General features: G+C 31.9%; 2 protein-coding genes across 2 annotated transcripts; both read right to left on the bottom strand.

Annotated features, from left to right (window-relative positions):
- Positions 1-1439: 1439 nt before the first annotated feature.
- Positions 1440-2352, bottom strand: LOC139426709 (uncharacterized). The gene is made up of 2 exons (XM_071186470.1): positions 2229-2352; positions 1440-2122 (listed from the first exon to the last, which is right to left on the bottom strand). The coding sequence occupies exons 1-2, from the start codon at positions 2350-2352 to the stop codon at positions 1440-1442; spliced, it is 807 nt and encodes a 268-aa protein (XP_071042571.1).
- A 536-nt stretch (positions 2353-2888) lies between these two features.
- Positions 2889-6220, bottom strand: LOC107443940 (uncharacterized). The gene is made up of 3 exons (XM_071186472.1): positions 5594-6220; positions 4030-5206; positions 2889-3895 (listed from the first exon to the last, which is right to left on the bottom strand). Exons 1-3 carry the CDS (start codon positions 6218-6220, stop codon positions 2889-2891), a joined length of 2811 nt encoding a protein of 936 aa, XP_071042573.1.
- Between the last annotated feature and the right edge of the window lie 5924 nt (positions 6221-12144).

Genomic DNA, 12144 nt, shown 5'->3' on the forward strand with positions numbered 1-12144 from the left:
TATATATATATATATACAAAGAGGACAAAAGAAAAAGAAACGAAGAAGATTAGGAAAAACAATAAGTTTTATTTACTGCGCACAAGCTGCAAGTAAATAGAACTCATGAAATAAGTTCAAAATGTAGAGAAAACAAGAAAAAAATTACAGAACAATGGAAAAAAAAAGGTGGGGGGAATGAAAAAAATAAGAAGAAACCGGGGAAAAAAAGAAAAAAACTAATAGATGTCCGGAAAATAAGAGATATAATCTTTTCATCAGCTAAACGATTATATCCATAAAAAGGAATGCTTTCTAATGTTGTATCAATATAGCCAAAGCAAAATATATCAATACAGTAGTGTGAGGAGCACTCAAAAATAATTTTTATAAATAATTACAACAAATAAAATAGAATACATTAAGTAAACGTATCACGTAAAAACAGAAAATAAAATATAAAGACAAAACAGAATAAAACATGAAAAGAAAAATATAAAGTGAGAAGCGAGTTCAAATGAATTTACATGAACGGGAAATTTTTCAAGAATGATTTGAAATATTTTCGCAACGAGATTGCCAGATTGCAAAATATGAAACCAAAAGCGCAAATTGAGGTAAAAACGTAAATAGAGGTGTTTTGTATTAAAGTGCGCTCTTATTGCAGTACCGAAGTGCGTTTGATATGTTTGTTACCAAGGATGGGCACGAAAATGGATGTGCGCAAGGTAATATTATACTGAATAATTTAAAGAAGTTGACAATTAATAATTTTAGAAAATTAAAATTTATTTAAGAAAAAAAAATAAAATAGAAAATAGTGTGGGGAATACTAACATGAATTTAACTAATATGAGCCATCGAATAACGAGATAAAAATTAAATTGCCAAAATAAACTATTTATTAAAAACTTTAAAATAAAAACTGAATTATAACATACTTTCAAAATAGTTGGGGAAAGAAAACCATGACCCCTGAAACCCTCAAAGGCCAAAATAAACATGCAGTCGCGGAATCGCTAATCCAACTGACTGGCGAGCAGTCAAAAATATTTTAGTCAGCAAGAGTCCCAGCACGCATGCGTAACAAATCAACAATTAACAAAAGATTTCTCCTAATAAGTTATTATTCAACTACGGCTGAACATACCGCCGCCCTTGAAGTAACTAACTTCAACAATTAATGAAGTAAACAATTGAGTAACAAAATGAGCCAAATCACAACTTCCTAAACTTGTTCAAAACATTTAAATTACTAAAGAACACTTCAGAACAGTGTTTCAAGAAATATTAAATTTAGCTATCTTAAAAATATCTAATATAAAAATTAAACAAGCATAACTCTAGAATCACAAAATCAATTATCTTAAAGTATAAATTTTGAAAATCACAAAAATATACGAAACTCAAACTTTAAATTATTTTAAGTAACTTAGAATTTTCAGAAATAATTGTGATAACTAAATAGTAGAATCTAGAGGCAATAAACATAACTTTACAATTGGTATTTTAATTATACCATTAACAGTTTTTAAAGATGCAACTCGTATCTTATCGTCACTGCCTGGAAATGTCTCAATAACTTTTCCTAAATTCCATTTTAGAGGTGGTAAATTGTCATTTTTTATGATCACTAAATCACCTACCTTTATGTTTTGTCTGCTGGCATACCATTTTGGACGATTTTGCAGCCGGGATAGATATTCGGATTTCCACCGATACCAAAATGTTTGTATCAGTTTTTGTAATAGATTCCATCTAGATAACCTGTTGTCAGGAAGAGATGAATAATCCCTCTCTGGTACTGATGTTAGGGATTGTCCTGTTAGAAAATGCCCCGGAGTCAAAGGAGCTAAATCGTTGGGATCACTTGAAATTGGTGTAATGGGTCTTGAGTTCAAGCACGCTTCAATTTGCACTAGAAGCGTGTAAAACTCTTCATAAGAAAGTATGGTGTGTCCCAGAATGCGGCGTAGATGGTATTTCACAGATTTGACTCCTGCCTCCCAGATGCCACCCATGTGAGGAGCTGACGGAGTGTTGAAATGCCAACTTATGTCATTGTCGGCTGGATGATGGGATACTTTATCTGTGTGGGTTATAGACCTCCAGTTGCGATCCTCTTTCAGTATTTTGGATGCACCTACAAAATTAGTACCACAGTCACTATATAGATCAGTACACTGACCTCGTCTACTGATGAATCACTTTAGAGCAGCAATGAATGCCTCTGAAGTCATATCACCCACTAGCTCCAGATGAATAGCTCTTGTTACAAAGCACACGAAGAGTGCGATGTACCCCTTGTAGGTGGATCTGCCTCTTCCTTTCTAAGCTTTTAGTGAAAATGGACCGGCATAGTCCACGCCACATTTTGTAAAGGCCTTGCATGGTAAAGTTCGATCTCTAGGTAGATCTCCATAAGCTGTTCCATGGTCTGAGCTTTATGTCGGCAACAAATGACGCATTTTTGAACGTGATGCCTTGCAACATTCCTAGCTGCAATGATCCAATACTTTCGAATTAGCACTGAAAGCATCAGTTGGGGACTAGCATGCAAGTACCTAAGATGAATATCAGACAACATCAAATCTGTTAACTTGTGTTGTTTGGGAAGTAAAATCGGATGCTTTTCAGTCTCTAATAGCTTACTGTGACGTTGTCTGCCTCCTACTCGAAGAATTCCTTTCTCGTTTAAGAAGGGNAATACTTTCGAATTAGCACTGAAAGCATCAGTTGGGGACCAGCATGCAAGTACCTAAGATGAATATCAGACAACATCAAATCTGTTAACTTGTGTTGTTTGGGAAGTAAAATCGGATGCTTTTCAGTCTCTAATAGCTTACTGTGACGTGGTCTGCCTCCTACTCGAAGAATTCCTTTCTCGTTTAAGAAGGGATTTAGAGGAGCTATTTTTGATCTGCAAGATTTTTATGCTTAATCAAGGTTGCAATTTCATCTTGAAATGCATCTTTCTGCGCTTGGCGAATGAGGTGAATCAAGGCTGATTCTAATTCCTGAGCTGTTAAAAAGCCATATTTTCTCGAACTACCAGGTTGAGCATTAGAAGCAAAACGTTTGCAGTAGGCTAATACTCTCTTCAGTTTCGACAAACTTGAGTATTTGGCAAATGGAAAGATGCTTGTGTTCTCTGGTTGGATAGCGTGATGAATTTTCACCGGTTTTGCTTCACTTAGTGTTTCCTCAGTCAAATCATTAACTGAAGAACTTGTATCAATATTAGATAAATCAGGACCTGTCCACCACAGATGATGGTAATTTAAGTCAATAGGATTGATTCCCCTGGTAGCACAATCTGCAGGATTGTGTTCGCCTTTGATATGATGCCATTGTGCTTGGGGAATTATATCTGACTCTATTGGCGACAAACGTTTTCCATCGACTAGGATTATCCAAGCTAAGATAATTTTGGAATCTGTCCAACAGTGAATTATTGGTGACTTCATGGAAAGAGATTCAAGAACCTGTTGTATTGTACGAGCTAAAAGTAATGATCCACATGGCTCCAGTCGAGGCAGGGAAATCAGCTTCAACGGCGTTACTTTAGTTTTAGCTACCGCTAATCTTGTCATCGAATTCCCCAGGTTGTCACTAGTTCGCAAGTAAACTACACTGGCGCAGGCTTTCTCCGATGCGTCACAAAATCCAAGAACTTCAACATTTATGGAGTTCTTCAGCACTATGCACCTTGTAATTCTGATGTTCCTTAAGTCTTTAATTTTAGAAGACAGAGTCAACCAATCACGTTGAATCGTGGTCGGCAAAGTTTCATCCCAGTTTAGATTGTTCCTCCATAGCTTTTGCACTAGGATTTTTCCTTTAACTGTTACTGGTGACAACCAACCAAGTGGGTCAAAAATTTTAGATAGTTCAGATAAGAGTTGTCGTTTCGTAACTGATGCAGATACATTTTTAGTCACGTCGAATGCAAAGCAATCAGAAGATGGTTGCCATTGAAGACCAAGACCCCTAAAATCACAGCCTTCGAACGTGGACGGTGACGTCACTTACCCGGAGTCTATTCTATACCCTCGTCTGACAGTAAAACAAAATCCTCAACTCGCAAACCCCCGAAGAGAGNTTCTAAGCAACCCCTTTTCAAAAGAGATATAATTTCTTGTGCTAGCTGCATAGCTTTGGTTTCACTATCCGCACCACTCATTAGGTCATCAACGTAAAAATCTCGTTGAGCAATTAAAGCAGTATATGGAAAGTCCTTCGCTTCGTCGAGGGCAAGTAGCTTCAAACATCTAGTAGCTTGATATGAAGCTGAGGCTGTACCGTATGTTACGGTTCGTAACCTCCAGTCTTGAATTGGATCTAACGAGGATTCCCTCCAAACAATTCTTCGATAGTCCCTATCCATATCTTCGACATTGAATTGTCTGTACATTTTTACGATGCCTGCCACAATAGCTACTTGGTGGATGCGAAATCTAAGCAGTATGTCAGCAAGAGTATCCTGTACTACAGGTCCGACCAGAAGCTTATCGTTTAAGGATATTCCGTTTGAAGACTTGGCCGATGCGTCAAAAACCACTCGAAATTTTGTAGCACTAGTTTCATATTTCGTAACAGCATGATGTGGCAAATAAAAGGTCTCATGAACAGGTTTTAATAGTTCTTCTGGAGGTAACAATTCCATAGGTCCTAAGGACATATACTCCCACATAAAAGTTCTGTATGCTCTGTCTAGAACAGGGTTGCGTTTCAATTTTCTCTCTATGCATTTCAAACATTGAATGGCAAACTCTCTAGAGGCTCCCAATTCAGGACTTGATCTTTTAAACAGTAATCGAACAACAAATCTTCCTTCTGCATTTCTCATCGTAGCTTCTTGGAAGAGTTCTTCACAATACTTTTCAGATTCACTAAGAATTTTCTTACATGGAGTATGTTCAAGCTCCCAAAACGTTTGAAAATTCTTGTCGATATCATAGCAAGCAACGTGCAAATTTCTGACTTTCTTCGTAGGGGCAAAACTCATTTTTCCTGTGACCACCCATCCGAATACAGTTCGAAAGGCAGCAATATTGACATTAGCTGGCTTATGTTTTTCACCAAGAAAAACATTCGGAATTGCATCTGCTCCTAATAGCACGTCTATCTTGTTTGTCTGATTGAAATTTGGATCAGCAAGTTGAAATACTTTGAAGTAGGCAAACTCGTCAAAGTCAAGTTTGTGTTGAGGTAAACTACGTGTTGCCTTCTAAAGAACTAACGTGGATATATTTAAGCAAAAGTTAGGATCCAGTCTTGAACCAATTTTATTTTATTTTATAACCGTCGTTGAACAGCCGACCCAATTTCATGGGTTTACGACTACTTAACTCAACTCCGTTCAACTCCGTAGCCTTGTAATTTTGAACCAATCTAGAAGACAAGGAAACTTCTGGATCAGTACCCCCAGAGGTATTGATTTGTTGTGGGAACATAGAGGACTTTGAGACTCGACAGATTTAATGTGCATCAGTCACCATTTACTACACGGGGAGTCTTCGGCCGGCGAGGATCGAACCCACGACCTCTTGGATATGGTGACCTACTGACCAGGCTATCCCGGCCCTAGTCTTGAACCAATTGTAATATTTACAAAGTTTTTAACTTTGGTCATGGGTTTCGCTGATAAACTTGACAAAGATATATTTCGGTTCATCCTTTTTAAACGCAAACGTTGAACTAAATCTTGATTGATAAAACTCAATTCAGATCCAGAGTCTATAAGTGCTCGGCAATCAACACCAATTCCAGAAGAATCAAAAATCCTAACTATGGCAGTTGGAAGGATGCCACAATCAAATTTCTCGCCTGTTGAATAATGGGCAGAAGATTTTATTTCAGAATTTTCAGCAGACGCTAAGTTCGAATCCTCAACTTCTTCATGCAACAAACTATAATGCTTTCCTAAACAAAAGTTGCAGTGTTTGCTTTTACAATTCGCTACAGTATGTCCGAATTTCAAACAATTAAAACAAAGTTTTGTTTTAAAAACGAAATTCTTTCTTTCTTGAACTGATTTAGCACGAAACTTTTTACATCTATAGATGCTATGTGAACCATCGCAGAATATGCAACGTTCCAATTCGGTTGGCGAAATTTGAGTTTTGAAAATCTTCACTTTTTCAACTCTCACTTTCAGTTTTTGAAGTAGCATGTTTGTCGATTCAAGAGCGCGTGCCCTCATTTCTAAGAAAGACCGAAATTCTTCTAAAGTCGGCATCTTTCCTTTCGTCTGTGATAATTCCCATTCTTTTAATGAGACAGTATCAATTTTTCTTCTTTATTAATAAACCAAGATTGAATTCCAATTATCAACCGGTTGGTTTAAAATTCGTAAATTGTCTAAGCATTCAGTTGATAAATCCAGAAGTTTCCTTAAACCTTTAGCGGATTCAACTTGCAAGCTGGGTTGCGTGAATAATTTATCTAAATGACAATAAACTAAGTCAACTTCACTGTGATACCTATTAGTGAGTGCTTTCCACGCCTTTTCAAAGTTTCCATCTGAAACTTGGATAGAGTTGATTAACGATAGTGCTTCGCCTTTAACTGATAATTTCAGATATTGCAATTTTTGAGAATTCGATAATAATTCATTATTGAGTACAGTAGCGGAAAATAAATCTCGAAATGATATCCATAAAAATAAATAACCTGAGAAAGTAGTTAAGTCCAGGTTTGGAAGATTGATGAAAGCCTTTGGAGTTTCAGGTACAACCGAAGTTTGAGATTGTGTATTCGTCAAATTACTATTTTCGGTCAAATTACTATTTCGTTTCTTTAAAGACAATTCCAAGCTATCTAATTTATTCAGTAAGTCAAAAAGCTCAGTTTCGTAATCTGAATAATTTTCTTCATCGCAAACAACTAAAGATGTCTTTGAAAAGATTCGAAACTTCCAATATGAGTTCACTTATTTGACGTAAACAAATATCAGAATGTTCAACGTTAAGTTCAGTATCCTGCAACAAGTCAGAGATAGAATTAGTTACCCTAGTAACTTTACTTTTAACTACTCTTTTCAGCTTAAGTAGCTCTTCTAATAATTTTGGCATATTGAAAGCTCATGAAAAGTAATTCAAAGCCCTAACTAAAATTTAATTTCGATGCCTCCGGCTCGACGGACCAGAATGTGGGGAATACTAACATGAATTTAACTAATATGAGCCATCGAATAACGAGATAAAAACTAAATTGCCAAAATAAACTATTTATTAAAAACTTTAAAATAAAAACTGAATTATAACATACTTTCAAAATAGTTGGGGAAAGAAAACCATGCGCCCTGAAACTCTCAAGGGCCAAAATAAACATGCAGTCGCGGAATCGCTAATCCAACTGACTGGCGAGCAGTCAAAAATATTTTAGTCATTAAGAGTCCCAGAGCGCATGCGTAACAAATCAACAAATAACAAATAAGAAAAGATTTCTCCTAATAAGTGATTATTCAACTTCGGCTGAACAAAGAGAAAGAAACTTGAATTGCCTGTTTTGCACATAATTTTAGCTACGGATTTGCCCGAAATGGTGCACATGGTAAAAATTATATAAATTAACAATGAAATTTTTTAGTAAATTTATTTGCCCTAATATATAATTAACTAAATGATTTTATGTAGAATTTAATTACTTTAGTTGGATATCTATTGTTTTTTTATTAAATTTCGAAATAGTTTGTCTATTTGTTTTTTGGATAAATAAATATTGCTACATATTCTTTTAATTCTATTCATTTCATTAAAAATGGTTTTTAAATAGATGCTCCTAGAAACATTAGAATTCCAAGTAATTAGTTTATTTATATTAAAATTAAAATAATTTATTTTATCGTATAAATCAACAAAGCAGATATTTTCATCTTTTATAATACCCAAATCCAAAAAATTGAAATTAATATTATCATCATGATTACGAAGTAAGATTAATTCCTCAGGGTATATATCACTCAATAAAACAGTAAAATCTTGGAAATTAAAGATAATTAAGTCATCAATATATCTAAAAACAAATTTAATACTCAGAGTAAAATTTTTTTCATAATAATGCAAAAATAAGTTAGCTAAGAGAGATGAATAATTAGATCCTTGTGGTATTTCATCAATTTGAATAAAAATATCTTTTCCATTGTAAAGATAATTTTCAGAAAGACAGTAATTAATTTGAACTTCCCAATAAAAATATCACGTGAAAAACAGAAAAGAAAATATAAAATATTTTCTGTTTTTACATATTATTTTTACTTAAAGTGTTCTATTTTATTTGTTGTAATTTTTTTATAAAAATGTTTTTTGAGTGCTCCTCACACTATTGTATTGATATACTTTGCTTTGGCTGTATTGATACAATATTAGAAAGCAGTCCTTTTTACGAATATAATCGTGTGAGCTGATGTAAAGATTATATCTTTTATTTTCCGGAAATTTATAAATTTTCTTCTTTTTTTTCAGATTTTATTCCCGGTTTCTTATTATTTTCATTTTTATTGTTATTTTTCGTTCCCCCCCCTTTTTTTTCATAGTTCCGTAATTTTTCCTTGTTTTCTCTACAATTTGAACTTATATATATATATATATATTTGCAGCCTTATTTCAAATTTCATACTTAGCCTTGAATGATGATGGATTTTTTTCTTCTTTTTTGCTGTTTATACTACACAGTTTGAAGTATTCATTATAAAATTTTGATTCATAAATATATATACCCTGAATACGTAAGATTATCATTTACGAAAAAAAATCAACATAACTCTAAGGCCGTTTTCTTTCTCTCATGAACTTGTTGATAATTTTGCATCAAACAGCAATTAATTATTTATGTCATATTTACTGGGAATTTTCCAGCTTATTTCAGATAATTTTTGTTAATTTTCAGATCAGTAAATTGGAATTGAGAAAATAATGAGCTTTCTCAACACCTCTCTGTTTTAATCACGGTTCATTATGTGCTTCTGGAGAGGGTGAAGGAACTACTCGTGATTGTTAGGTCAAAATATTGAAAAATTGACATTTTGACCTTAAGAGGGCATCGTGTTCTGACCGTCTAGTTGAGTTCGACGATGAGTAATTAAATCAACTTTTAGGCGAATATTCGCGTGAAATGATAAGGAAACTGTCAGTGAAAATAAAATGCTCCCACAATTTAAACTTTCATAAAATTAAAAATAATAATAATAAACGTTGCTAACTTAGTTACCAACCCACTAAACAAAAATTGACATGAAACCAATCTATGAACTTTACTCACTCTGTCAATATATGGATTATAAATTATTTTTGGTACAAAAATTTAAATATAGAACTCCACAAAACCAATATCATTACTTTAACTTCATCCCCTTATAAGTATAACTGACTGAAGCGAATGATTAAAAATATTTTGCAATATCCTTTAAAGGTAGAAACTAAATAATAGGATTCTGTCCAATAAGTACTGATTTTACTGCCCAGTTTTAGGTCAACTCGCCTCATGGAATTCATCTCTTCTTGCAGTTAAGATTATTTGCTTTTAAACATATAAATTTGAAGGCCATTTTATAATGATTCGGCATTAGTAAGATGATTCTTAACGGAGCTTTTGGCGATAAGATCTGGCGTCATTTCTTGTCTCCCTTCTTTGGTCTCGATGACCCTTTTCTGAGAAGCTTTAGAATTATCACCGAACTTCGACCCCGCTAAATAGATCTTTGCTGCAGTCAGGTTAGCCGTTTAGACAGCTTTACTGTTGTAAATTATTTCAAAAAGTCAGTTTTAAAAATCAAAATACAATTGTGATTTTAATTTCAATCAGGGAATTTCTTCTTCCAGGGAAAAAACAACTTCTTCTTTCTTCCTAGTGGTTTTTACCCAAAGGAAACGATGAGAGAAATTTTCTTCAAAAAGAAATATTAAAACAATTTTTCAAGCATTTATTAATGTTAATCTAGTTTAAATAAAAGCATTGATTCTCAATCTTTTTTATACGTCATTAATAAAAAGATGAGATAAATAATACTATGGGAAAATGGGAAGAAATTAATAATGGAGAAAAATTAAATTTATGAAAGAAAAAATAAGAGAATTATTGTTTATCCAGGAAAAATACAATGATTTTTAGAGAACATTTACAGTTGTTGACAAATATTTATTATTTAATTAAATTTGGGAGAAGGTTTTTTATTAGTTTTAAAATTTCTATTTATTTATAATAAAGTACAGATCAAAGTACAGATTTAATTCTTGGTTGCCGCTGATTTTTAAGAATCAAAACTGTATATGGGAACTCTTTCATTAATGTAAATAACTTAGTGCTTTTTTTTTTTATAAAAAATATGTTTTTTTATTCATTAATTTTAATGTACATTTAATTCGATTTTGTGTAGAATTTTATTACATTTGTTAGATAACGTTTGTTTTTAATCAAATTTTGGAAAAGTATGTCTATTTGTTTTTTGAACAAATAAATATTACTTCATGTTCTTTTAATTCAGTTAATTTGATTAAATATAGCACTTAAATAAAGGTTTTTGGAAACATTAGAATTCCATGCTTTCAATTTATTTACATTAAAATTAAAATCCGTTCTTTTATCGCAGATGAGAACTTTTTCTTCTTTTTTTTTATACTTGTCCAAAAAATTATCAATATGATTACAGAATAAGATTAATTTTTCGAGGTAAATATTTATTAACAAGATTGCATAACTTTGAAAATTACGAGGAATTAAATCATCAATAAATCTAAAAACAAACATGATATTTAGTGTAAAAGTTTTATTTCATAGTTGTGAAAAAATAAGACAGTGATAAAAAATTAGTAATTTTATTTTTAAAAAAATTTACCCTCTATCTTATTAATTTTTTTCCATTATGAAGATAGTTATTAAAAAAACTCTGATTAATATATTGAAGTCGAAATTTGGGATATTTATATAATTATAGTAATACTTCAAAAATAATTCCTAAAATGGAATGCCTTTAAAATGTTCCTAATAATCAAAAATCGCAAAGATTTATTTTTGTTGTGTTTAATAAAATCTAAACTATGTCATTCATTGGTAATAATCTATGTAAAATCTTCTTTAATAATATTGTTAATACCTTTGCTTAAATAGTTAGAAAATAGAGTGTCATGATTAATTCGTTAAGTTTTAGACACACAAGTGATTGTTCTAATTTTAATAGGCATTTTATGAAAGTTTAAACTTATGATTATGTATAGGGATTGTGAATAACTGATTCAATTTTTTAACTTCTTACGGAAAGCTAAGAAATTTTTAGAGGGATTATTATTACTTAAATTGCTAAGTTTGCAAATTTCGTTATTCCATATTTATAAATTCAACATTATTTTTTTCTCCAGAAGATATCGTAACTGTTTGTCTTCAAAAGATACCACAAAATCCTTTTGAAGTTATTTTACAGTAAGATTAGTTTTTTTTAAATAGTTGAATTGCTATGGATCTTTATCATAATTCTTTTATAACTATAGGGAGTTATTAGTAGTTAGTAGAACCTATTAAGTTTCTAAAGCTATGATAAAGTGCGTTCTTTAAATAGACCAAAAGGGAAAGAGAATCTATTGGAAATTTCAAAACAAAAGCTATAGAAAGCATTTGGAAAGTATTTTAGAATTTTACTAATAGATAGATTAAAAGCCCGTGGAAAAGTACATCTTAAGTACTTAATGGTTCTAAATTTTTTTAACACAAAATTCTTTTTTGCTCTAAATTTTCTATAATATTTAAATTGCCAGTAATAACAAGTTTATGAAATTTATCAACATACTCATAGTATTTATTTTCTTCACAGTGACATTTGTAATCGGAAAATTCCGTTTTTCCTAAATTTTTCCCCCAGATCCCCCCTTTTGGAGTGGGTTGGAGTTAAGTTAAGTTTTACTAAATTTTTACTATTATTATTAAAATTAAAAGTTCGACCAAGAATTCTATTATACGAGTTCTTATGGCTTTTAATTTTTCTAAGCTCTTTTAATAGGAACAAATTTTTTTATTTATCAAAGATAGTATAGAATTTGAATATAACAAAAATAGGTTTTTGTAAATCAATAACAAAATATAAATTATCTAAATATTTAATTTTTGGTTGAGTTTTAATTATTTTTGCTCTCACAAGATCAAAGCTAAGAATTTTTAAGTGTAAGTGGAAAA

This window comes from Parasteatoda tepidariorum, chromosome 10 (genome assembly GCF_043381705.1).
Source record: "Parasteatoda tepidariorum isolate YZ-2023 chromosome 10, CAS_Ptep_4.0, whole genome shotgun sequence".
NCBI classification, from domain to species: Eukaryota; Metazoa; Arthropoda; class Arachnida; order Araneae; family Theridiidae; genus Parasteatoda; species Parasteatoda tepidariorum.

Coding starts and splice junctions, on each gene's coding strand:
- LOC139426709 (XM_071186470.1), bottom strand. CDS start 2,352: ATGTGGCGTGGACTATGCCGGTCCATTTTCACTAAAAGCTTAGAAAGG. Junction 2,123..2,228: donor GAGCTATTCATCTGGAGCTA/GTGGGTGATATG, acceptor CTAATTTTGTAG/GTGCATCCAAAATACTGAAA.